Source organism: Gambusia affinis, linkage group LG22 (genome assembly GCF_019740435.1).
Source record: "Gambusia affinis linkage group LG22, SWU_Gaff_1.0, whole genome shotgun sequence".
Taxonomy (NCBI): domain Eukaryota; kingdom Metazoa; phylum Chordata; class Actinopteri; order Cyprinodontiformes; family Poeciliidae; genus Gambusia; species Gambusia affinis.
Window position 1 is genome coordinate 17,404,599 of NC_057889.1, and position 26,764 is coordinate 17,431,362.

The 26,764-nt window shown below is 41.1% G+C and overlaps 3 protein-coding genes and 2 non-coding genes across 12 annotated transcripts in view; 2 read left to right on the forward strand and 3 right to left on the reverse strand.

Moving 5' to 3' along the window:
* ccdc85cb (coiled-coil domain containing 85C, b) overlaps window positions 1-10,361 on the reverse strand; it is a 63,365-nt gene extending 53,004 nt beyond the window's left edge. For 4 of the 5 annotated variants that reach the window (XM_044107232.1, XM_044107231.1, XM_044107230.1 and 1 more), the window contains exon 1: window positions 8,884-10,361. In XM_044107232.1, coding sequence (XP_043963167.1) covers window positions 8,884-9,595 — 712 coding nt within the window. In that variant the 5' untranslated portion in view covers window positions 9,596-10,361. The remainder of the gene's footprint in view (window positions 1-8,883) is intronic. The other variant, XM_044107229.1, reaches the window with a different exon arrangement.
* A 1,557-nt stretch (window positions 10,362-11,918) lies between these two features.
* LOC122825709 (cholesterol 24-hydroxylase-like) lies at window positions 11,919-18,140 on the reverse strand. 3 transcript variants are annotated; one of them, XM_044107227.1, is made up of 17 exons: window positions 18,026-18,127; window positions 17,808-17,927; window positions 17,090-17,314; window positions 16,929-17,006; window positions 16,691-16,772; window positions 16,476-16,549; window positions 16,264-16,350; window positions 15,110-15,248; window positions 14,915-15,025; window positions 14,657-14,819; window positions 14,446-14,511; window positions 14,079-14,151; window positions 13,912-13,996; window positions 13,709-13,819; window positions 13,263-13,351; window positions 13,065-13,131; window positions 11,919-12,969 (listed from the first exon to the last, which is right to left on the reverse strand). In XM_044107227.1, exons 3-17 carry the CDS (start codon window positions 17,236-17,238, stop codon window positions 12,820-12,822), a joined length of 1,524 nt encoding a protein of 507 aa, XP_043963162.1. In that variant the 5' UTR covers window positions 17,239-17,314; window positions 17,808-17,927; window positions 18,026-18,127; the 3' UTR covers window positions 11,919-12,819. The 3 variants fall into 3 exon arrangements, with proteins under 3 accessions (XP_043963162.1, XP_043963160.1, XP_043963161.1); XM_044107225.1 differs by lacking the exon at window positions 17,808-17,927 and having other exon boundaries at window positions 18,026-18,140; XM_044107226.1 differs by having other exon boundaries at window positions 17,090-17,927.
* A 128-nt stretch (window positions 18,141-18,268) lies between these two features.
* On the reverse strand, window positions 18,269-24,831 carry LOC122825489 (cholesterol 24-hydroxylase-like). 2 transcript variants are annotated; one of them, XM_044106920.1, is made up of 15 exons: window positions 24,673-24,831; window positions 22,787-22,864; window positions 22,490-22,571; window positions 22,318-22,391; window positions 21,538-21,624; window positions 21,232-21,370; window positions 21,027-21,137; window positions 20,798-20,960; window positions 20,301-20,366; window positions 20,004-20,076; window positions 19,828-19,912; window positions 19,594-19,704; window positions 19,039-19,127; window positions 18,874-18,940; window positions 18,269-18,701 (listed from the first exon to the last, which is right to left on the reverse strand). In XM_044106920.1, the coding sequence occupies exons 2-15, from the start codon at window positions 22,825-22,827 to the stop codon at window positions 18,552-18,554; spliced, it is 1,338 nt and encodes a 445-aa protein (XP_043962855.1). In that variant the 5' UTR covers window positions 22,828-22,864; window positions 24,673-24,831; the 3' UTR covers window positions 18,269-18,551. The 2 variants fall into 2 exon arrangements, with proteins under 2 accessions (XP_043962855.1, XP_043962854.1); XM_044106919.1 differs by lacking the exon at window positions 24,673-24,831 and adding an exon at window positions 22,952-23,191.
* On the forward strand, window positions 23,275-23,347 carry trnat-ugu. Its single transcript has one exon. It is a non-coding gene; the product is annotated as a tRNA-Thr (tRNA).
* On the forward strand, window positions 23,805-23,887 carry trnal-cag. The gene has a single exon. It is a non-coding gene; the product is annotated as a tRNA-Leu (tRNA).
* Window positions 24,832-26,764: the final 1,933 nt, after the last annotated feature.

Sequence of the window (26,764 nt, forward strand, 5' to 3'; positions counted from 1 at the left end):
CATTGTAACCAAGTACTCTAGAAAGACCTAGAACTCCTAAGACAGTTCCAGGTCTCTCTTGGGAGTCGATAGATAAACTCTATACTTTATAACTTTACAATGAGTGTGCAGTCATGAAAAGTTAAAACTACAAAGAACTCATTGTGTATTTGTGGTCTGTTTAATGTGGCCTTTTTAATAAAGCACAAAGAGAAGGCTGCTTCTCCCCCCAGGGACTCGATGGGGCTCAAGCCAAAAACAGACTTGTCGATGCAGAAAGGTAGTGTCTCAACCTCAAACTCCCTAAGGATTGCAGAGTTTCTCGACCAATCTCTAAAGCTGAGAGCACCTTCAGCTTGGATCCAGGAACAGACATAGACAGATTGGTAAAACAAGAACTTCTTGCCTCATCCTTTTTTTTTACACTAAGACATTACTGACAAGACTGTTCAGTCTATCCATCTAGCACTTCATCCTATCATGCCTTATAAACAAGACACCAAGATCTTTGAACTGTTCCCTGTTAAGGCAGACATTGACATCCAACAAATGTCATAATTCTGCCTAGTAGAGAAGTATTTTACATTTTAGTAAGAGCATATGTGCGCTCTGGGATCCTCTTATGAGTAACGGCGACGCAGGAAGAGCACACACTTATTACTAACCTACGGTGGAGCTTGCATCATTGTGCACGGGTCAGTCAGCATGGAGGGCAACTATGCCCGAACCTATCCCATCCCCCCTACGTCTTATTTCCCTTCCGCTTCACTAACCGTGAGGCTTGGCGTGGGTGACATCCACTCGCCCCACTGATCATTGCTGTCGCCTTGGCAACTGAGCACCACCCAAGCCCTCCAGCGGCGCACTGCCCAGCGATCAGTAAAGAAGGACGTCCACTCAGATCAGCACAGACAAAGAAGAAGACAAAGATGAGGAGAGGAAAGAGCCAAGCACCTTAGTATTTGCCTTGCTGTAAAGGAGGAAAGTCTGTTCCTGAGAGAAACTTTAAAACTTCCTAACTTACCAGTATCTTAAGGATAAATAGAACAAAATGTTGCTTGACATGCCCTTGGAGAGAATTACATACAGTGCCAGACCTGGTAAAGATGTGCGAATCCTCTACCCATTCTGTATTTCAATCTCTTACAACCCACACTCAAATTTCAGTACGTCTATTTGGTTAAGAGATAAATGCTTTGAACAGAACCTAGGGGTGGAACAGATGTAACCCCTACTAACAACCCTTTCAAGACCTCCTTATTCCACCAGGACATCATTTAATCTTCTCCTCCAATCATTCTACATCAATCAGAGTCTTTGGGTACAGTTACAACAAAAAATTTTCAATAGTATTTAGATCAGTGATCTAAGCTCAAAAAGTCTGAGTAATCTAGAGTGAAGGGGGATTACAAGAACATGTCTACATACTTTGAGCTGATCTAAGACTTGGAAGAAGTCTTAGTCTTTGTTCACAATTGGCTAGAACCTTTGGATCTTTAGCTTGTTTAAATACCTAAAATGACCCATTCACAGTTTATTGATCTTATAGGTGTGAAAAATCCCCAGTAATTTTAAAAAGTTTACAATGCCATATCTTACAAGATTTTGGATGCCTTTGGAAGAGAAAAAGCAGCAAACACAAAGTTGCTTAAATCTTATTTGGAGAACTCACTGCTGGATTAACTGTCTTTGCATTAGATCTCCGAGTAAGGCTGTGTCCGTGCAGGGCAAAACTCATACTGGCTCCGTAACCTCATTCTGTCGGCTGGCTGCTGTGCTGATGGAACAGATAGGACAGCGGATCAGACAGCCGGTTCACAGGAATTGTGAGAAAGATGAACTCAGATGGAGTGCAAAAGAGAGACACAGAAAGAGAGATTGGAGAAGTCTGCCAAACAGGTAGGATAAGACATTGATACCATAGTTCAAAAAGAAATCTGGAGACTAGGTTCCTTTATTTCCACTCTCTCGCTCTGTCTCTCCACACTGTGTTATTCCTACTGTGTCACAAAGACTAGAGAGACCCACTTCCTCTTTTGTTTATCCTGGAATGTGGGATGTCCTGACAGGCAAGCTTTTCATTGACAGTACACAGCTGAGTTTCCCCCGTGGCTCTTTCTCTTAACCTCTCCCATGTGTGTGTGTCTGGGTGTATGTGTGCAAACTCTATTATCTGTGCTTTATCAGCCAGGCCTCACACAGGCAAGCAGACAGACAGCATCGCAGGGAAACATAATCCAGAGATGTCCAGGGAAGTACTTAAAACCATATCTGATGCAATTCCAACAAGTTTTAACAAGACCTAATCTGTCTTTGATATTTCCATGGATTAGATTGATCTCCGTAGCTGCCGACTTTCCACCATGGAGGTGTGTGTTCAGGATCATCTCAAAAAGTCTGAGTAATCTAGAGTGAAGGGGGATTACAAGAACCTGTCTACATACTTTGAGCAGAGAAACTTGAACATGAGAGTGGACAAACAGGATATTGGCGACCGAAACATCCTTTTCCTGCTTATTTGACCAGTCTTTTTTTTTTTCAGCAATCCAGACATGCAACACAAAGACTTGAAACAGCTGCCTAGAAGAAAACACTATTGTGTTGCTCACCCACTGGTTTCCTCTGAAAGAAAGGAGTTCTCAAATAGAAACTCAGGAATGCACGGGTGTGACTAAGGCTTATTTAAGCCAAACGCAGCATTCCAACACTGGACTTTGATTGGTACACACAAAGAAAAGCCCCAAACAGATACTGCAGTTTAACACAGTACAGATATAGGTTTCCCACATTAAGTCGGTAAGATTATTGATGAAGGTTTTTGCATCCAAAGTGACAAAGAGACTAGGTCCCCAACATACACAAATACATGAAAACAAAACAATAAGTGAAAAAAGCATTGCAATGAGGAAGTTATAATTAACTACTCAACAAGTTAATTAAAAGGTTGAACTAGATCTTAATTTGGGCCTAATGTGTGGAACTGTGTTGACTGAGAGCGTCCTGACTTTTCAGAGGAACGTCTTTCTTAGGAACGTATCCCCACTGACCAGGTCACACTGCATACTTCAAATGAAGTCTTATGACTCATGAATGTTAATCACCAACCGACCCAACTGGTTTCTGAGAGGAGAGCCAGACATAGCTGCAAGAGCTGATAGTTCTGAAAAAGAGAGTAAGAATATAAGATTATTGCTAAAATATTTAAAGCCAAGATACTTTGTGATGACTGCTTCCAGGTAGTGATCAAAACAAAGTTTGATGCCTGACCCTTTAGTGCCTTTAGTAACTGCACTAAGCTTTTTGACCCAGCAAATGCTTTTCCTTACTTGTCAAGTAATAGTTGGCTTTTTGGCTCAGCTGCCATTGAGACAAAGTTCAACCCATTTATGTAAGAGACAAAAAACAGTAATTTACAAAATAAATTACTGGCCTACAATAACAGAACCTTCCCCATAGACCAGACACTAAAATTATCCCACGCAATAAGCAACGTTTACTGAGTACAATCCTCTAAGATTATTATCATGAGACAAAATCACTGCAATAAATGCCAGAAAATCCTTCCATCCAACCTGAGATATGAAACCTCCTGTGTATCTAAGGTTGGATCTTGAGAGTAACAAGTCCAGGAGAGAAACCCAGAGACATCTCTCCCCAGCAGCTCTCTCCAGTTCATTCAGGGGTAATTCCACCCTTTCCAGTAAGTTCTACATTTTCCCTGATGTTTCTTCCCAGTATGATGTGCTTGGACAACCTCCAATGGGAGGCACCCAGGATGTGTCTTATTCCAGATGCCTGTACCACTGAAGGTGAATTCTTTTGATGTTGAGAAGCTGTAGCTTCTCTCTAGATAATGAAGCTTCTCAATGTATCCACTCAACAAGAGGCAGCTCCTTTCACCCGCCTGCATTAGAGTTCTTGTTGTTTTTGTAATGATTTCTATCTGTTGACCATACGTAAGGGTTGGGACATAGACAGGTCACTACGAGAGACCGCAAAAGACCATGCCCTGATCGAACTTTCCCTATTATGTCATTCACAAACAAAACACCATGATCCCAAGACGGATATCTTCTTCTCTTCCAACACTATCTTGAGTTCCTGTCCATAAACACCTCAAGGAGGATCAGAGACAAGGAGCAGTCGTGGCTGAGTCCAACCTGTACCGCAAACAAGCTTGAGCTTGTGCCAAGAATGTGGAGACAACTTTTGCCTGGGTTATACAAAGACTGGATAATCTCTAACACCCTGTACTATATCCCAATGAATGCCTAGGTTGGGTGCTACTAACTTTGGTTGGGAATGTAATGCTGTAATGATCTGGCTGCAGAGGACATGGTGATCCATATATTGCCCCTTCTTAGTTTTTACGTGGTTTTATGCTGGTCACAGCCAAGGATAGCAATGGGTAATCCTAATAAATAATAAAAAAAATAAAGTAAAATCTAATAGTAAGAATCTTTCAGTCCCTGTTGAAAGGATTGGGTTTGGCCACTCACCTTCTCTATCGTGTGTATGACTGAAAACCCAAATCAGTCTAAAATTTATAACTAACAAAACCCAAATGAGATGAGACATTTTCAGCCCCAAACCTTGATAGCAGTAAGAGTCTGCATAAAAATAATTAAAGATTTATACACTTTGAGACCTCTCACTATCTCCTATCAATAAAGTTGTCAAAACAGCAACATGTAGCGAGGCATACCACGCTAAAACCCTGATTTATATGGTGTCATAGAGACATTCCTGAGCCTTTTTTCCCATCAGATTCTTACCAGAGACCCAACGGTTCTTGTAGGAACACCACATAGTTAGTCTCACTCAAAATCGCATTACGATGCTAAAAAAGTAGTGCAGACTATCTGAAAAGACATTCAGAGTTGCTCAGAGTACATTATTGTTGCTCAGATGGGATCACCCAGGATCCAACAGAAAGCCAATGTACCATTTATTTTTTTATGAGTACATCCTTCGGGCTACTCTATTTGACGGGAAGTTGTGCTTTGTCTTTGAGGTCGGATGTCTACATGCCTGTTTTTTTTAAGTTCTGCATGCAGCACAATTAGTGAACAGGGTAGAGTGTGAAGGGGTTTGTTTCTACAGACATTGGAAGAGCTGAGTACAAACTCAAAGGGAATACTTAAGACAAAATGTTACGGAGATATCAATAAATACCTAAATTTAACACCCATCCAATGCAGTAACATGTAAAACAAGAACTGCTGTGCCTCAAGTGAAGGGATTCACTTCAAATGAACATTCTAGACATTTGAATGCAATGTTGTCCAAGGTTTTAAAAAACAGATGTTTATGTTCAGCAAAGCATGGCTGCAGCATTTCCTAAATTAGTCCTGTACTTATTAGTTTTGTTAGAATCCTACAATGGCAGAACACTGCAGTACTCTTATGTTTTCTGCTTAAAAAATGCTGATAGCAGACTATGCTTCTCACAGTCAGATGTTTTCCCATCTGACTGGGAGAAACTGCATCAGCTGCCTTATTTTGAGCACTTTTCTCTGCTGAACTACAAATACTGTTTCTCAAAGCCACCATCGGCTAAAAGGCCAGGGGAACATTTGAGGCCTGCTAAAGGTCAACAAGCATTATCGCAAGAGGGGATTTTTATCAGCAGCTCATCTGGACATTGTCAAAGCACCCCGTCTCGCTTGGCCACTTTGTTCTAATCCTGTGCTGTGTTCAGTTCAGTTTTTAAGGCTCTGCGAGGGAGTTTTATGCAAATTCTCTGCGACAGCCTGCGAATCAGTCTGTCTTTGAGTGGAATCGGGTTCCATGGCTTCCAAAATTGATTGCAGACTTCGAAAAGCCTATTATGATTATGCAGTAGGGTTACGAAACCCGTGGCATGGCACTCAAAGCGGCCCTTGCTGATTTATCTACGTTTTTGTTCTAAACAGATGTCGTCACTCTTCACCACAAAGTAAGAAGAGAAGGGCTGGGTGGGAACGTGGGGGTGTGGGGGTTTGGAGGTGGTCAGACGTGTCAGTGCTCAAGAAATTCAATTAAGCAGACAGTGGGACGTCTGCAAAACGCAGCCTTTGTGGAGCTTAATAGCTCCTCCAGGAAACCCCATCGTGCCTCTCCAAAGCATCCCAACCAACCCCTTGTTGCCATTCTGCCACTCCCCCCCAAAACCCAAAATCTACTTAGAACCTTTTCCTTAGGCTCCTCTTCGGATTATTTATCATTCAACAAGATAGGAATTTTCTAATGAGGATAGGACTAAAATCAGCAGAGAAAGGCTCTGTTTGGCAAAAACGATGCAGTACCCTATAATAACACTTATTTTATCCACATCCTCTTCCTCCTCTCTGACTGTATATACATCTCACAAGCAGACAGATGCTGTTCATTTAGAATTCGAGTGGCCATCCCAGAGCTGGTGTCCTGAGTGCCCAGGGGAGCCTGTGGCATTTGGACAGCATTAAATAAAAGCCACTCCAGACCTCACACCATGGGGGGAGATCCGACCTCACAACACGGTCACTCCTCTCAGATTTCAACCAGCCAACTGAGTAAATCTTTCCCAGTGGAAGGGGGAGAAAAAAAAGAAGAAGAAGACAGTTTTCCCTCCTATCTGGCACATCGAGAAGCCTGTGTCATGACTAGGTTTCTATCTGAGAGAGTGTTGAAGGGAATTATTCACTGAAGAGGAAAACTGTGTTTTGATCCGCGTGCTTCCTCTCCCGGCGATCCAACGTGCAACAAACAGCGAGGCGGCATCAGGGGAGGATTGCTTTGTTGCCGTTATCAAATGGCATCTTAGGAGATGTCAGTTGTGTTCCTTTCGAAATTCATCTGTTTACGAGGTTGACTGAGGTTGTGAAGCTGCGCTATACCACATAGCGTCAAATTGACAGAAACGTTCAAATGAACATATTTGCAATGCCTTGCAAAAGTAGACACACAGAGTGCATCGATTGCAGTTTTCTGGCCGATCGCCGATTACCGATCTTTTAAAAGCCTGATCTGCCGATTCTGATGTTGTGCCAGTGCCAATATTTTGTTTTAAATGTCACAAAATATAGCAAGGAAGTAATTGAGTTGGCAACAATGGGGTGACTATTGTTAACTGCAAACATGCAGACGTGACCTGGTGGGCCGGTCTGTGAGTCTAACCTTTCTCGCGGTAGAGCAGAAGAGGACAGTGGTTGATTTTTAGACCTTTGCTGCAGTAGATAAGATAGATATATAAGATTGGCCGGTCACGGATCTCCCAAAATAAAAATAAAAAAAGCCCATAAATCGGTGCACCCCTAATACATACTCGCTGAACTTTTTACTTTTTTTGCATTTCACACTTTCATGTGAAAAGATTTAGCACATACTATGCAAAGGTAGAAGGAACAAGATGCATATTTAAATATTTCTTTTCAAAAACTACTGATTATATTTAAATTATAGTGCATTTGTATTCAGCTCCATTTACTCTGATACCCTGAATAAAAATCCAGTGCAACCAATCAAGAAGGCATCCCCTTGGTAAATCATGTCCCAGCGTGTGTGTAATTATATTCCAATTAGAAAAGAAAGAAGCCAGAAGAAGTCCTGCATGAAGTTTGGTGGATGACACACAAATCTAGTTTTGTCTAGTTAAAGTCTAACTGTGAAATGTGGTAACTCAGTCTAACTGAGCATGACCTCCTAATATTTTGCAAAACAACTGGCATAAATTTGAAAAAAAAGATTTGCATTGGTAATTTCAATGGTGGTTCTACATATTGACAACATATAATTGTGATGCCACGTATCAATTATCTTCCAATTCATACTGATGCACGTTGTATCACTTAAAATGCCAATAAAATCCACAGGCGTTCCTGGTTTTTGCATGACAAACACAAGGACCGTACATGACTCTGTGGTAAATCCCTTGGGCCAAACAATGTTGCGCACATCTGTTGAAACAGCAGCTCTGAGCGGCTCTAGGACACCGCAGGCACAATAGTGAGGTTACATAACAGGAGTCAAAAACTGCCCTAGCTGCTGCGCGTGATGATATATGGATTAAGGGCTACCTCTGCTCTCCCTCGTGCACGGTTTCATCTTTTTCTGTATCTGTTACCTGCACGGCTTTCTCAAGCACACAACTCCAGGAATGTCTGATGGATAACAAGCGCCCTTGCGACCCGATCCGAGTCCTGCTCCTACATGCCAGTGCCCTGTCCTTGTAAATAAAAATAAAGCCTCAGTGAGACAGAGAGCTGTGTTGTTTTTATTTTTTGTACTCCAGTGAAGCAGTTTATTCCTTTCGCTAAACAGATCACCGAGGAGCCAAACGAGGCTTAGTCTCCTCATGTCCCATCAGGGCATTTGTGGCTTTCTGGTCGTACATTTAGATTTTGCAAGGACATTGATGTCTGGGCCCATGCCACGCATGTCAAACTGGCCCGAAGAAGAGAGGCGCTCTCTCTTCCTCCAATCACAGAGACGGCGATGATCACCAGTGCCTCATCTCAAAGCCATTAAGGCTTCTTGAGAACCAAGAGTGCACTGACCTAAATCAGGAAGAACTCAGAGGATGGGTTAGCTCAGGACTGGGAAGGTCTTTTAGGGATGCAGTGTCCACTTTTATCATCCCAAAGATAGCATGATGATAAAGGTTGACCAAGATACTCAATGGTAAGAGGTAATTGTAAGTGGCCTTTACTTGTATAGTGCTTTATCAAGTCCAGAGGGCCACACAGCACTTCAGATTACATTAATTTATGCGTATGTTCACATGGCAAGCTACTGGATAGTAGCCACAGGTTACCTGGGGCAGTCAGAGAGGAGAGGCTGCATCCGGCACCGCCGGGCCCTCTGACAACCTCCAAATGGAAACTGTGATTTGGAATTTTTTTGACGAGTGCTTGACTAGGAAGTGTCCCCCTTGAATGTACTCACCATTGAGTCCATTGGGGATGCTCCTGTGATGATGTGGAGCTGACAGATCATCCATCGACCTCCTCATGGTGGGCATCTTGCTGTTTTCCGAGGGCTTGTGTACGTGGTTGTGATTGTGGTGATCCGGGCTGCCCGCGCTCCCCGTACTGGACGTGCTGCTCCCGTCTCCGACGTCCCTCACCGTCCCCGCGCCGCCGTTCAGGTTGCTGAGGCTAGACTGGCTGTCTATGGAGCTCCTGGAGCCGGCCCCGTTCCTCTCCTCGTCCAGCATGAGGATGATCTCCTTGAGCTCCGAGTTCTCCCTCAACACACTCTCCTGGTTGGCCTCCAGCTCCTTGAGCTTCATCATGTAGGCGCCCACCTCCTTCCACATGGCGCTGGCAGTGTAGCGGCCAAAGCGCTGCCACTCCCGGGACAGCTTCTTGCCCTTCTGCCTGTCGTCGTCCAGGAAGCAGCAGAGCTCCCGGAGCTCGTGGTTATCGTCCTGCAGCTTCTGGTTGACCTCCTTCAGGCTGCGGATCTCGTGCAGGTGCACCTGCAGCCGCCGGTTGATGTCTTTCATCATGTTGCCGTGCTCAATCATCAAGTTCATTTTCTCGCTGTCGACCCTCCTTAGTTTCCTCACCAGCTCCTCTTTGCTGCACCGCAGCAGGTCATCGTCCGTCAGCTGGCTCAGGTCATCCTTGGCCCCATCAGAGGGATTTTTAGCCATGACTGTAGTCTGAATCTCAGTTTGTGAATCCTGTGGCTCGGAATTTACTGCGAGGACCCAATTCGACCCGACCTGAGCTGAGGAATGGTGTTGAGAAACGAGCACATTGTCCAAAATGTGAAGATGCTGTTAGGCTCTGAAAGGAGTGTAAATATTAATGTGATGCTATGGCAACCTGTGCATGAGCTGAATGTGCTTCCCTCCAAACCCTTTTGATCTGGTAAATAAAAGCCTCAATGGAGCTCGCAGACAACTGTTGGTACTCACATTTCTCCAGTAATTGCAGTTTTTGTTTAGATATTTATTCAGAGGAATTCCCAGTCTGGTCCTATTAGTCTCAAGCGACAAGTCCAGTCAGCACACCGCGTCCCACAGCTTAGACACCATCACTCCACTCAAGTGCTTATACAAAAATAATAACCAAAGGAAAAAAAAAAAAAGAAAGGAAGAAAGAAAAAAGCGGGTTGATTTCAGAAAGGTCCGCGAGCGTTAAAGCGAATTCAGTCCGTGTCTTTCCACCTTTCCCACCGTCTGGACGCGGTAAGCCGTCAGCAACTGCGCTTCTCCGTGGATAAAACCTCTGTGATGGTGCGTTCGGTGGACTGAGAGGGCTCAGTCTCTTCCACCCTGCCCAGTTTCCAGCGAACACCTCCTCCTCCTCTTCCTCCTCTGTGTCCAAAGTCTTCGGGTTTGAAATCATTCAAGGGGATTTGGCTCCAGAGGGCCAATCAAGACGGAGGAGAGAGGCAAGGCAGCAGGTAGATGAAAAGTGCGCTTCAGACTCAGAGCAGTGGAAGCTCGGCCCTCTTAAAGCAACAGCACGGTGCGTTCAAGCCACCACGTAAAAAAAAAAAAACAGGAAAAAATGGTTAATTATTTGAAACTACTCTAAAATGTAAATGGAGTAATACTGAAAAGACGTATTTTATGTTCAGAGGCAGAGCACGTTTTTGTGGTATAGATAATAAAGCCATGGCACCCTAAATTGTATATAAATTTATATACGATTGTATAAATATTTATAATTTATATAAATTGTATATAATTTATAGACAATGATACATTCTATTTATAATTGTATATAAATGCACAATTATATTTAGATAAATTAATTAATTTTGCTTATAAAACACTAAAAAAGATCCAATATACAAGTCCTAATCATAATGAACCATGTTCTTAATGAATTTCCACTATCTGACGCAATTTAGATGATCAAATTCGTTTGATAATCTGAAACATTCAGTCATGTCGGAAAAATCTGTACACCCCATTAAATAATATATTCCTTTCTTTTTATAATAAATGATAACAGGTTCATGTCTAATCATTGTTTATGTACGGCCTAAATGTCACACAAAAAAATTACAAAGATTTAAACCATTTCCCTCAGTACTCTAACCTATGAAAATGTTAGGTAATGGTAAGTTAGCTAGTGGCTACTAAGATACTTCCTCTGGCTAAAATAACTTCAGGAAGATGCGTCCTGTAGCAATCCGTTAGTCACTGACATAAATCTGAGGAAATGTGACCAGTTTTGAGCGGTCTCTTGCCCATACAGCCCAGGACAAATCATGGTGAATTCAATGATGGTGAACTCCCCAGGTCCCACTGTCAACAAAACATCCTCAAACCATGACACATCCTCCTCCATGCTTCACAGTTGGAATAAAGTTCCTCTCCTGGAATGTTAAATTTGTTTTTGTTTTTTTATGCCAAACATGTCCTCCGTTTTGTTGCCTGTGAATTCAATTTCAGACTTATCTGTCCAAAAACATTATGTCTAAAGTCTTGTTTTTTTTTTTTGTTTTTTTTGCCTACATTGTGTCTGGCCTTCATGTCTTGCCAGAATGGTTCAAAGCATAAATATTCGTCATTGCTACCTTTTTGTTATTTTGTCAAATTTCTGTACAATCACTGTTTCAGTACTGAATGTTGCACACATCAGCTAATGTAGCACATTATAAGCACAAATATGCACACAGTCTACTCATAATCTGCACAGTTCACACTCCTGCTTTTATTTTATTTTTGCATTTTACCTTATTATTTACACCTAAGTTTTCTATTTTTGGCACTCAATAGGAATTTAATTACACAAGGAAACATATTTCCTTATCTAGAATCTAGAATTAATGTCAACTTCAGCAGCATGAACAAGCCCTGTACTTACAGTGCTCGGATTTTTCACTGTTTATGAATCGTTTCTTAACAGCAACCTACGGACATTTTACATAAGGGTGTCTATTTTAAAGCATGAAGTGCAGAAAATGTACAAGCTTCTGTTTGCTAAGCCAACTTACTTGAAAATTCCACCAAAACAAAAATTATATATTTATTTATTGCACATTCAAGAAAGCAAAAGCAAAACATATAAAGTCAAATATGACCAAAGACTGATGCACAGAAAAGAGCAAAGAAAATATAGGCAAAAGGAGAGACTTTGTATGTCTAACATCCAGTTCAGAGGGAAGATGTCAAAAAAAAAAAAAAAAAAAAAATCAACAAAAAAATTCAGTGTTTGTTTGTTTCAATTAAAGCATTTTAAGAAACACTAAAATTAGTTACATGTTAAAAAATTACAAAATAAATGTGGGGGATGTTTGTTTGTCACATGATACAAATTTGAGTATACATAAAATCACATTAACTATAACCATGAAATTGAATAAAAAATTGCACTGTCTCAGGAAAAGGAGTGAAACATTGTTTGAATATTGGGTTTCATCCATTTGTGAACATCAAGCCACAACATTTTCATTACATACATGAGAAAGTGATAGTGTCTGAGGTTTTAGTCTGGACTGAGCAAAACAATCACATGTTATCACTGCTATACAACTACATCCTATGCAATTTGTTGAAGAGGTAAATCTCATTTAAACAGTTCGGAAGTGGAGCTTCAATTCGGTGTGAGTTTAACAGATGCTGTTGAGCCGTTTGTTTTTTTGTTTTTTTTTTGTGGTTTTTTTAAAAGAGCCAACAGCGCCCCCATGTGTACGTTGTCAGTAAGTCAAATTACAGTGAACTGATAACCATGTCGCGGAAAACATTCCACCCAATATAAACTTTTCTAGGTATTTAAATCGACAAAAAAACAACAACAAGCTGACAGAATAATGCATGCACAAGCAAATTTAAATATGCAAAGAAATTTGTAGTTCATCATGAACATCTTTTACCCCATGACTGCTGTGATTTCTATTGTAAACCTTTAGCATTGCTCAGTTATTATATTTCCTGTGTTTGATGGTGCAGATCACTCCACTCTTTGGCCTCAGGGTTCCAGTGTCCTGGACGTCAAAGGTCTGTCCTGCGACGAGGTTGAAATCGAACCTCTGGAGCAGCTTTGCCATCACCACTTTAGCCTCCATCTGACAACACACAAGTGTTTTTTTTCTTTTGTTCAACGTTGTCTGTACCATTTGTATTTTTTGGTAGCACAATATCTTGACTCTGTCTGACCCACCTGAGCAAAGTTCAAACCCAGGCATGACCGTGGACCCAGAGCAAAGGGATAGTAGCAGTAATAGGGCCTTGTAAAACAAGATAAGAGAGAATATTTACTTCTTCTTTCTGACACAACAAAGATGTGCAAAGGTCACACCAAAAGAAAAAAAGAAAAAAAAAGAAACCTGGCATGATGAGATGATTGTGTATTGCTTACTTTGGAGCATCTGGATGAAATCTGTCTGGATCAAATGTCATAGGGTCCTTGAAGAACTTCTCCATTCTCCCAGTAGTATAGGAGCTAAACTGAGTACGAGAGTGCCAGAATAACGAAAAAGAGACCGTTTTACTTTAAATCCCAAATAAGTACATTGGAGCTTGTGGTTGTTATGTGAGGAAGTGTGAAGAAGTTCAAGTGTTACAAAGACCATTGAAAGAGACTGTAAAGGTCCATGAATTCAAGCCACGATGTGCAAAGTCATAAGTTCAAGTGGAGCCACAAATTCACCATCATTGCCTGTTGTGATTTTATTGTGTCTTTAGTTTTGCATTGATGCATATTTTCATTCTAATGATGGTGAATATACCATTGTATATTCACCATACAGTGGTGAATATATCCACTCACCACTGTATGGTGAGTGGATATATTTATCCACTCACCATACAGTTGACTCCGGCAGGTATGTGGACGCCATCGATAGTCATGTCTTCCTCAATGTCACGGGACGTTCCTGGAGCAGTCGGGTAGATCCTCAGAGTCTCTTTCAGCACCTGAGCAACAATTACAGAAACAAACACATCAATAAAGACAAAAATTAGACAGAAATGTTTATAAAGAGATAGAAGTAGCAGCTAAAAGTTACCTGTGAGAGATAGATTAGCTTCCCGAGGTCATCATTGCTTATTTCTTGTTTCATCCCAATGACATCATCCACTTCTTTCTTTGCTCTGTAAAGTATAATCACGCCATAAACATCATGGCTCACTAACTGTACCACAAGCAATGACAGAGCTAATTTTGAGTTCTTACTTCTCGAGGATGTCAGGATGTCTTCCAAGTTCCATGATGCAAAACGCTAGTTGATTGGCTGTTGTTTCTTGACCTAGAAAGAGGCGATTTTAGCATAGTTGAGTCAAAGCATCACATCACAATGATCCAAAACTCAATTAGTCAAAAACCTACTCTTCTGCAGATTTTAATATAACGTAGTTATCCGCTTTAACCCACTTTTGGTGATCATAGCCTATCCCGGTATGCTGACTCTAACCCATAACCCAAACATGACTTGCTAAGTTAGCATAGAGCAGGATCAGACTACATCAAATCTAATTTTATATTTAACCAAACAGTTTTACGAGTAAAGAAACCACCATGGCAAAGAACCAAAATTCCTCACCAGCAATGAAAAATGTCACAAAATTGTCCAACATGAACTCCTCATCTTCTTCTGTCATGGTTTCCTCTGGAATAGGAAAAAAATGGACAAGTCAGCCAATATCTTGGGCACTGTGGGAAGTGGCCCACATGCTAAGCTCTGTAAAATTACCCAATGATGAACGTTGCGTTAGAGCAACAGTTAATCTTATCATCCATCTTTTCATTCCCACCTGTGGCTGCAGTCTTGATGATCTGCGTGAGGATGTCTTTCGGAACATCCTCCCCGTTTTGCATGGCGATCTTTCTCTTTTGGATCAGCTGAGCTCCGGTTGTACGCAGCAGGCGACATGCATCCCTCACTTCGTTAACAAACGTTCTGTTCCTGGGGTTGTACTGGAAAAGCAAACTCCAGTTACAGCAACCTCGGTCGTTGAAGAGCTCGTCTTCTGCTCGCGCACGTTTAAATTCGACTACAACTGGACTGCTACCTCGTACATGACGTCTCTAACGTAGTGCACCATCCCTTTTAGGCAAATCTCGATGGCCTTGGGGAAAGGTGAAGTATTCTTCAGGAGGTCTAACTCCATCCCAAAAGCGACCTGAGGTTTGACGGGGAAAGAAACACATTTTCCTCATTAAGCCAGATGGTCAGAGTTTACGGCAGGATTTTCGGCGAATTTTACCTTAGCGATAACATCGAGGGTGACGCAGTTGACAAGTGGAAGCATGCTGGCCTCTTTGTTGCTATCAGCTAACTCTGAGAGCTTATCCATCAGTTTCTCTGCTCTCTCGTTGAAGGTCCCCATTAGGCCTCTCAAGTACCTGGAAGAAAAGATGCAAACCAAGAAACGTCTGGTACAGAAGAAACCTTGCAAAAGTATTCACGCCACTTACATGTTTCCCCCCCAACTTCTCACCAACACATTGTTGAATTTACTGGGGTTAAAATGTGATGGACAAACACGGAGCTGTGGATAACGGCGAGAGATGAGAAGAATAAACAAACTTTCAGGCGTTTTAATCGGAGAAGCAGCCAAGAGGCCAATGATGAATCTGGATGAGCTAAAGAGACACATTAAACAGCTGCCCTCTATAAATCTGTCCTTCATGAGAGAGTAGCTTAAAGAGGCAGAACGATGTGTTTTCTAGGGATATAGTGCTGTTTTATAGCTGTAAAATGCTGCATATATGAAATAGGACTTAAAATAAATTTTAAATAGGTGACTAAAAATTGACCTCTGTCTCTTTAAGATGCTGCTGTTCTTTCCGACACCCCGTCTTCAGTGCAACAATGCTTCTCATTATGCCGTTTACAACCAGTTCGTATGATGAGCTCAGCAGGCTCGCAGTTCCAACAGGTGTTTGCTAATTGCTTCTAGCTAGTCTGGAAGAGAAGCTCTGTAGGACAGAAGTCCAGCTGGAGACCGAAGCATCAAGGAGGAGCTTTGTGGAAATGGGCGGAGCTTTGTGGGAGCGAGCGTTTAGTCACCGCTGAATGGTTGCCACGGGAGACTCAAGAATTTCTTAGGCATGCATGAAAAAAATCAGACCAACAATAAGAATATGTTTTTGATGATAGGATAACATTATAAAGTGATATGAAGTAAATAATATATATTGAATTTACAGAGTACCCCCAATTGAAGAAAGCCACTGTTGACAAAGAGCCATGAGAAGTCGGATAGGGCAAACATCAGGAGAAATGTGAAACGTGGTGGTGGCAAGGGGGCACAAGAGGGAGACCGATTTAGGTTTATCCCAAAAATATGTTTGGTTTTCTTATGTCTGACATGAATTGTTCGAAGATCATAGAATAAACAGAGACTGAATGACTCACAAGCTGCTGAAGGCAGGGTCCATGATCCGGCGCTGTTTGTACCACATGTCATGATCCCGAGCTGTTATCAGCCCATTGCCAAAAAACCTGTAAAAGCCAAAGGATTAGCTTCAATGTAATGCTTTCAACTTCTGGTTCACAAACTAAATGGATAACAGCACCAAAACAGAAAGTTTTTTTTTTTTTTTATGTTCAATGAATGTAAGAACAACCTTTGACCAAACAGGTGAAAGAGCCTATTGTAGACAAATTTATCCTTGGGGTACTTTGGGGACATCAGGATTTCCTGAAACAAGAACCAATGACATAGAGGATAAATACAGATGTACCTACTTCTGGTTTCACACTTGCAGAGACACGCCTTCATTGTTCCTGAACTCTCACACCGTTTCTCTTGCAACACACACACACACACATATATATTCACCTTTGTTGCTTCTGGACAGGTCACGCACACAGTAACGTAATGCAGAAAATTTAACCTGTAAACATGTCCGTAAGTCTCAGACCTGAAAATGACATGTTCATAATTATTTTTTTGAAGAAAGCACACATGCAATGGGTATCTTTTATACTGTAAACTGATTATTGATTTTCTTTTAGTGAAGCGGAAATTTCCTGGAAAGCTCAGTGGACTAGAGTTCTGCTGAACTTCCTGTGATTACCATTCCAGGAACTTGTCATGAACTAGTCCATCTTTTTTCATAATCCTCAAAAGGGTTGGCGAGTGGCCAAGGAAGAAGCTGTTCGGAAAAAGGAAAAAAGAGTAAGTCAGAAGAAATGTTTTGCAGAGACCGGTAGCAAATACAACCCCGCTTGGCTTTACCTGTTCCTCGGCGGCCCCGGTATGTGGTCATATTTCATGTGAATGTGCCTGAGGTACAGGCAGTAACCCAGAAAGGCGACGAAGAGCAGACCGCACAGCAGGATGAGGGCTTTGCCAAGCAAACCCAAAAGTAGATGGAAAACCGCCATTTTCCCCAAACTGAGCTGAGAGCTTGTTCATGGACAGTAAAAAAAATGACCCAATCCAGGTCACTCCCCCTGAACTCTGAAACGGAAATAGTCTAATCAAAGTTCATGTTGCATTTCAGGTCAGGCAGGTGGTGCTGTAGAGAGCAAATCACTCCAGTAATCAGATATGAAGTGGAATTTCCTTTCTTTGTTCAGTTTACTAGATGAAAATGTAATTTTCCATAGCCTTGTTCTAAAAGCACACTTGCCTCCTAAATTTCCCACTCATCTTAAATTTGAACTTGATCCTTCTTTTGCAAAAATGCATCATAAATAACATACATTTAATCAATAGATACAATGTCAAGATGTTCTACAGTTCACTTCATAATCATCAACAATATCGTAGCGAATTTTAAGTTGCCCAAGTAAAATCCTTCAAGTAGACATTAATTTTATTCAATTCAATTTCAAAAATGTCTTATTGGTCACAAAAGACAACGAGTTATTGTGGAGACTGCCAGCTTTGGGCAGGAGGGACCTCCTGTTGCAGTCTGGATTATAAAGAAGCCTCTGACTGAAGACGTTACGTTTTAACGTCTCATCTCGAGGACGCTCAGGGTTGTTCGAAATTTTCTTGATTTACGAAGAATCCATATCGAGTCTGAAATACCAACTTTTGTTCCTCTCAGCCTTCTTATTAAAGTTTGCTAAAACAACAACAAAAGAATTAGACAACCTACAGTTAATCCTTTTATTTGCATTCCCAAAAACGTTTTGATTTTGTTTTCTTTTTAATTAAACTTACCTTTTCCTAGAAAGTTGTTCGTTGTGCGCTTTCTTGTGTTTCAGTATCTTTATGACCGAAATTTGCTCATGTGTACTTTGGACTGTGCCGTTGCTCTAAAAACAGCATGGCTTCCCCATGATAAAATCAAATAAACGCTTGCTTCATTCTGCTAACACGATTACAGCGCCCCCGTGTGTACACTTTCAGCAAAATCAAAACACAGCAGACAACATGGAGGAGAAAAGAAAGAAAATAGAGTACATTTCATCAGTTACCACAACAGTTAGTTTTATTGACGTGCGCTGATAGCATTTGATATTTCTGTTACTGTTAGAGGCACAAAAGGTGTAGCATTGTTGAAAATATTAATTAAATAAAGGCAAATTATTTTCAACTTTACATAGAGAGACTCTTAATCACAACAATAAAAGTGCAAGATAAAAAAAAAAAAATCAGTAATCAGTTCTGTCTGAGGCAGGAGAAGAAACCTAACAGTTAGGACTATTTTTTATTGAATTTTAGTGGCAGAAACCTTTAGCATCGCTTAGTTTTTATATTTCCTGTGTTTGACTGTGCAGATGACTCCACTCTTTGGCCTCAGGGTGCCAGTGTCCTGGAGGTCGAAGGTCTGTCCTGGGAGGAGGCTGAAATCGAACCTCTGGAGCAGCTTTGCCATCACCACTTTAGCCTCCATCTGGAAAAAAACCAAGTCTGTTTGAGCTCGGGCGACACATTTCACCGTGTTACAATCAGTCATCTGAATCTAAATAAAAACACTGAAGTGTGGGATGAGGCGTGACGAAAGAGAAAATGTTCAAGGAGTGTAAATTAGCAAGTTTTTTTTTTTTTTGTTCTGTCAGACCCACCTGAGCAAAGTTCTTTCCCAGGCATGACCGAGGGCCGAGGGCAAAGGGAAAGTAGCAGTAATAGGGTCTTGTAAAAACAGAAAAGAGAAAACATGTCCTCCTTTCTCTAAAAGAAATATAAAGCTGGCATCGTGTTACGTCTGTTTTTTTTTTTTTTTTACTTACTTAGGAGCATCTGGATGAAATCTGTCTGGATCAAATTTAAGAGGCTCTTTAAAGAACTTTTCCATCCTCCCCATTGCATAGGAGCTCAGCTGAAATATCACATGAAAGCCAATTGTTTGTCGTAAGTGGCAGCGAAAGAGAAACACTGTGAAAACAAAATCTTACCAAGTCATTTCGGTCTACTTTCTAGTGCAGATTTCTTAACCCTTTAACTCCCATGAGGACGCCGGTGTCCAATTGACCCATTGATCCATTGACCCATTGACCCAGTGTCTGGGGTGACAGTTAAAGTCACTGTAAACTGTAAATAAGACAAACCTAACTTACAGGTAGCTATTCAGCAAGAAATGTGAGTTTGTTTCAGGTAACTAATTCTTTGGAATTGATGAGAAAGTACTAGTTGTAAGTTTGTTTGCTCTTACTGTAAATGTACTAAGATATTTGCACAAGAAACGAGACCAAAAATACTCGGTAAGATTTTGTGCAATATATCTGACATATCAATTATATCAGATACATATGATATATCATGTATATGACATATCAGAGACTCACTATACAGGTGAAACCTCCAGGCAGGTGGACACCGTCGATGATCATGTCTCCATGAATTTCCCGAGACGTGCCTGGAGCCGTTGGGTAGATTCTTAGTGTCTCTTTCAGCACCTTTAGTATGAGATGTAAACTCTTCATATTGAATAAACCGCTTACACGAGATCACATGTTATTCAATTAAACACAATGAGCAGATATTTAGTGGTAGACAAGCATCCAGACTCTCTCAAGTACCTGTGAGAGGTAAACTAGCTTCCCCAGGTCATCGTAGCTTATTTCCTGTTTCATCCCGATGACATCATCCACTTCTTTGGTCACTCTGAAAATTATGGACATTATTTAAAAAACTTGCTTCACCCAATATTGCAAACTGATGTTTTTTGTTTTGTTTTGTCTTTTTTTGTCCTTACTTATCCAGTATTTCAGGATGTCTTGCTAGCTCCATGATGCAAAATGCTAGCTGGTTGGCTGTCGTTTCTTGACCTGAACACCAAGTTTCAAAGTAAAACACTCTATGTTGTAAGCTGTGGGTTCGTATAAAGTCAAATGTAGATGTGTGGCATACATGGAAGAGAGAATAAAATTAATATCAAAGAGGCAAAAGGTTGTGGGAAGGACGTGTGCAGATGATGCTACAGCACCCCCTAGTGGATAGGAATAAATAAAATATATCTCTTGCACTAGGAAAAAAAAAACCCAACACTTACCTGCAATAAAAAATGTTACAAAATTGTCCAACATAAACTCTTCATCCTCTTCAGACATATGTTCCTCTGCAGTAACAAAAGCAACAGACATGTCAGCCATAAATCTACTCTGGCATTTGTTGTTTAGGAAAAAAGACGTTTTCGTCCGCTCGATCTAGAAACAGCAAGAAACAAAACTATGGTAAGAGATGGAGGAGTTACTGAAGGCGGATGAGTTTAAGTACCTGAGGTCAAAGCAATGTCAAAGGAGAGCTGTAACAGAGGGATAGTTGCAAGAAAGACAAGCATTGTCTTAAAACAATGCCGCTAACGAGAGAATATAATGCTGAGGACAGGATGAGATAGAGGAAGATAGTGACCAAAAGAAGGGAGCAGTCCAAAGTCTAATAATAAGAAAAAGGATTCAAAGGAAAGCAGTGTGGATTCTTTCTCTATGCGCGCAATTTGTAAAACCAAATAATTCTAAATCTCATCCTTTATCGAGACTGGATCAACACCTGTGGCAGCAGTTTTAATGATCTGAGTGAGGATGTCCTTCGGGACATCGTCTCCGTTTTGCATGGCCGTCCTTCTGTCGCGGATCCACTGAGCTCCGGTTGTGCGCAGCAGGCGACAGGCTCTCCTCACCTCGTTGATGAACGGCCAGTTCTTTGGATTGAACTGGAACAGCAGAGTTAGTTTGGTTTGTTCGCATAAACGTCATTTAAAACAAATCGAAAGCGTTACCTGGAATAAAGAGACTCTGACTTGATACACTATCCCTTTCAGACAAGACTCAATGGCTTTGGGGAAAGGCGAGTTGTTGGACAGGAGATCTAAATCAACTCCAAACGCAACCTGGAATATATTAAAGCAACGCATGTTTACGACAACAGTATAGTTATAATCAGAACGTCTTACGTTGAAGGAGGAGATTTAATGCAGACGGCACCTTGGCGATGACATCGAGCGTGACACAGTTGACAAGTTGCAGCATGTTGGCCTGTGCGTTACTGTCAGCTAAATCTGAGAGCTTATGCATGAGTTTCTCTGCTCTTTCATTGAAGGTCCCCATTAGGCCTCTCAAGTACCTGAAAGAAAAGCTCTCAGACTGAGAAACGTCCCCTAAAGAAGACACCACCAAAGCCTCTCAGACTTCATGTCACCAGACAGTGGCACAAACCGAGACCGGAGCAATGTGCTGTACAAAATGAACTGGACAAGTGACTTCTGAGTGCCAGTTCAGAGACTAACTTACAAGGTGCTAAAAGCAGGGTCCATGATGCGCCGCTGTTTGTACCACGTCTCATGATCGATTGCAGTGACCAGACCGGTGCCTATAAACCTGGGAAGGCGACGGGTGAAAGAAAACGACAAGAATATAATTTGAAATGTAAATGACCACAAGCTTCAATATATTGCAAAAGATTTTAAGTGATGTGTAAGAACAAAGACAGATCAGATGAGACCGAAGTTGTTCTTTTTTCCAAGAAGTATGATTAACAATTTCAGCAGCTGACGTGCAAAGCTGGTAGGGACGTAGGACTTGCAGCTGTAATTGCAGCAACAGGTAGTTTGTCATAACCTCTGACCTAATGTTTGCGCCTTGGGATTTTGTATGTTCACTAGCATTCTCTAGAACAGCCCTCTGAGACATTAAAGTAACAGTTTGTAAATTTACTATCCAAGTATTTTGCTAGTTACGCGACTACTGAGGTGAATTGGTTGTACTGGATTTCATTTTGAAGTATCCAAATAAAGTGAACTACTTACACAAGCACACCACACTACTAAGATTATTTGTGAGATGTTTCGAAAGCTATGCTGTTCACGTCAAAGTTGGAAACTACTTTGTGCCGATTTGTCAGAGAAACACATGTGGAAGTTTGTGGTTGGCACCTGTTAAAATGTAGACAAGGTCAATGGGTGTAGTTGATTTTTTTTTTTTTAAACAGTTTTAGTAAAACCAGTTTCATAACTTAATCTTTGGTGTACATGTAAAAAGATTCAAAAGACAATAATAATGACATTGAACTACCTTTGGCCAAAGAGATTAAACATTCGCTTGTAGAGGAATCGATCCTTGGGATACTTAGGGGACATCAAGATTTCCTGAAAACGGAAAAATGTACGCGTTGACTTTGTGTGTTTTAATTTATACAAAGTATTAAAATGTAGAATAAGAATTTCGTTATATCTAACGCTTTTACCTTAATTGCCTCTGGACAGGTCACAACAAGGATAATATAATGCAGGATATTCATTCTGTAAACAGGTCCATAAGTCTCGGCCCTGTAAATAACAAGAATGATATAAGTTTAAAAAAGAATAAAAAAATTTGACGTAAAACTATGATGACAAAGCCAGCGAGCAGTTTGTCACGAAAAGTTTAAGTTAACATATCGAGACCAGACAGAAGACAGACAATGCGAAACGTGATACATTTCAATTTGTTTGCTATTATCCACCAAGAAATAACCATTTAATGAAGATACACTTCAGCTTACCACTCCAAAAATTTGTTGTGTACAATTCCGTCATTTTTCATAATCGTCACAAACGTCGGCGAATGTCCCAAGAAGAAACTTTACGGGACAAAAACAAGGAGTTGTGGTTAGTGTACGACTGTTACGCTGCTAATCTATGCTAATGTCCCGACGAACTTGGTTTACCTGTTCCTCGGCGGCCCTGGTATGTGGTCATACTTCATATGAATGTATTTGATATAAAAACAGTAGGCGAGAAATGCAAACAAAAGAAAAACGAACAGCCATGTAAAAACTGTTGCGCCGACGCTCAAAAGTACAGCAAACACTGCCATAAATGCCACTTTCAGCGACGAGCACGATTGATCTCAAATAAAGGACGGCTAACTCGCTCGCAGTGGGGCGATAAATGATTAGTTCGTGGGTAACTCTCAGACAACAACGTACTAGTACGCTAATTCGCTTTTAGGCGTTCATTGCTGTACGTGACACTCTATGGCGGTGTGGTAGGCTCCATAGCTCAGTGGTTAGAGCACTGGTCTTGTAAACCAGGGGTCGCGAGTTCGATCCTCGCTGGGGCCTTCGTGGTTCTTTCTTTTCTTTAAAGGGGTGGAAAGTTATGTCGAGTTTGCCATTTTGTGAAAGCACTTATAAGAGTCCTGAATTACAGTCATGCTGCACGCAGCATGAATTGTTCCTGACCGTTTTCGTTGGAAGGTATGCATTGTGTGTTTATTTTTATTGCTTTATTTATTTATTTAGATTTTTATTGCGTGCTGTGCTATGCTGGGAAAACTCCCCTTCGGGATCAATAAAGTATTATCGTATATTACCTTACGAAGAAGTTAGCAGGGACTACGAGGATACGAGGCTGATTTGTAAAAACATTTACAGTACGTAGATGACTTTATTAAAATTTGCTCATCTGAAAGTAAAAATTAAATACTGTATATGTCATTTTCGGAAATGAAGTATACAGTACCAAAACAAGCCAAGCAAGAACATTGCACACGACTACAGGCATCGTCTATGAAATATTGTCAGGATGGCCGAGCGGTCTAAGGCGCTGCGTTCAGGTCGCAGTCTCCCCTGGAGGCGTGGGTTCGAATCCCACTTCTGACAAACACTTTTTGCTAGTGTTTCCTACAAATAGTAACACAGTAACTGGAGGAAAAAAAAACAATGTAGCTTTTACATAAAATTTATACTTCTGCACATGACGCAAGGGATAATTTCAGCTTTTAGGGGGTTTGATATTGCCAACTACAGCATGCAACTACGTAGAGAGACGTGCTTTATGCATAATTTCCCTCTTACTTATCACTCGGCTGGTGAAGCTGACAAACCCAGTTGTAGCTCATGCAATTGCACACGTCTCCAAAGATGCTGAAAAAACACATTAATTGTCTGAGTGAGGCCAGAATATTACACACACTTGCAAAAGAAGAGTAGAAAAGGAAATGGACCAGGTGATGCAAATAAACATTGCAATTCCAATTTGCTATTTATTTTTGCTCGTGCGAATGTATTGGTTGAACACTAGGTGGAGTTTTAAATGGTAAAAACTAACTAAGGAGCCATGACAGAGTGAGCAGGAAAGTTGTTTGACCCATTAACTGATTTCTCGCTTGTGGAAGTACATGTATTAATATGTGGAACAACTTTGTTTCAGTTTAACATGCCTTCCCATCGAACATGTGGCCACTCAAGTGCTAAACAGTGTCAAGTATGACGCACAGTGTTTGCTGATCCATGTGTTCCAGCTCAATGCATCACTTTAACACACAATCCCAGGCAGCCGCACACAAGTCTTTGGTTTCTGATGTTATACATACAGAATTATAGTGATTATAAATACCTCACTAATTATAAGTGAAGTACTTTAAGGACACATGAACTGCACTTACTCATAGACACCAGAAGGTGGTGGTGTTCCATTCTCCCTTCACTGTCCTCTTGAACTGGCTGGAAGGAAAGGTATACACGCAGCAGCGGACCAGATCATAACGTGTTCTCTGTCGAAGCGCACCTGTGTGTTGCGATGAGGCATTCGTTCCCTCCATTTCCTTTCAAGACAAGAGGATTATTCATATTGATCCAAGACAAGATATCAAGATTCCTGCCTTGATCTTAACCACCGCTTTATTCCAATTTTGTTCAAGCCCGCTACAGCCTCTTCATCTTTTATGGCCGTCTCATACCTGGACATATTGTCCGCAATAACTTTTAAGCTTGTCTGCATTCTTATCTTAAAAAGATGGAGCAATCATATTTGTGGTCCAGGGTCTTGGCTCCGTGTAAGCACTGCAGGCTACGGGGGCTGTTTGATGTTGTTATGACTGGCTGGCTGCCGCTGCAGAACTGAATGCAGGCAACCACCCCTCACATTCCCCCCCTCAAGTCCAAATGTATTGTGTTGGCCTTTCTTTTGATTATATTATCAACAGAGAGTGCTAGTTGGAGAAAATTAAGACTCCCTCTGGACATGAGAAAACAAACAAAAATTTGTAGAGTCTGGTTCATCCAAAGAATGCAAGTTATTCAGACTTCTCTGAGGATATTGATGTTCAGTGTCGAGTGTTAGGGTTGTCATACTCATTGTTGGTCTTCTTTTTCACACAAAAAAAAAAACAAAAAAAACTGCCACGGCTTGAGGTGGGGAGTTTGGACAATAATAAAGAAAAAAAATATCCAAATGTTCTAAAAGTACAAGAAAGTCAACAGTTGTTGCTTCAGTTGCAACAAATCGACGGAGGATGAGGCACATAAAAACCACTCAGACAAGTTTAGACACGACCTTTCACTGGTAAGGCTTGGGGACCGATTGGTTTGGTTGAGAGTCCACCGGTAAAGATCTCTGAACAAGCTACATAGCTAACTGTAGCTCACATATGCACATGTTCCTCATAATCTTGCGATTGTCAAAATATTCCAGAAATGTACATATGTGGACAAATGCCTCAATGCCTTTCATTGACAGTTCAGGTGATTCTATACTGCCAACCAAAAGCAGTATAGAATCAGGACATGCTGGGAAGACTGATACACAATTTACAGGTTTTTGCAAATAAAAATGCCTTCAGTGCGCTGCAGAACCACCTTTCACTGCCGTTACAGCTGCAAGTCGTTTGTTGTACGTCTCTACCAGCTTTTGCACATTTAGACACTAAACTTTCTGCCCATTCTTCAATAGAAAACAGCTGAACCCCAGTCAGATTGGAAGTAGTGTGTCTATGAACAGCATTCTTTCCAAGACTTTCCACGAGTTCTTGATTAAATTTAGCTCTGGACTTTGACTTGACTATTCTAACACGTTAGCGTAGTTTGACTTTGACCGTTCCACTGCAGCTCTGGCTGTTTGTTTAGGATTGTTGTCTGGCTAAAAGGAGGGAAAACCTCTGACATGCCTCTAATAGGCTTTCTTCCAGGATTGCTGGAAGAAATTGCTCTTCCAGGATTGCTCTGTAATGAACTCCATCCAGCTAACATCTCTGGATAGAACAACAAACATTTTCAAAGCGCGGGGTATTATTTTATAACCTAGCGCGGTTTCAAACGCTATGTCTGCCATGTTTCTTGGTCTTCTTGATGCTGTTTGTTCACTGATTCTCTCTTGGCCCTCAATGAAACAGCCAGATTTAAACCAAGAGGAAATTGAATGTCGTGGCTAATTAAACGATATCTCCAATGGTTTTACTGGATTTAGTGGGAGGCTCAGTTCTTTTGGCTTCTATTCTTTTGGTCTGTTACATAAAATCCCAATGTAATAAATTTACATTTGTAGTTATTATGATGTGACAAAAGGTAAAACAGCTCACAGAGGATAGGTCAGTTTGTAAGGTACTGGATCCACGGTATGTTTCTGGGTTTAGGGACCACCACAGAATAGCTAAAATCCACTAATGTTTCGGACCTCCCCAAGAAACGCCCATAACTGCCTATTTTAATAGTTCAAACATCAAATATGTCTCAGTGTCCATTAATACTCACACCTGAAAC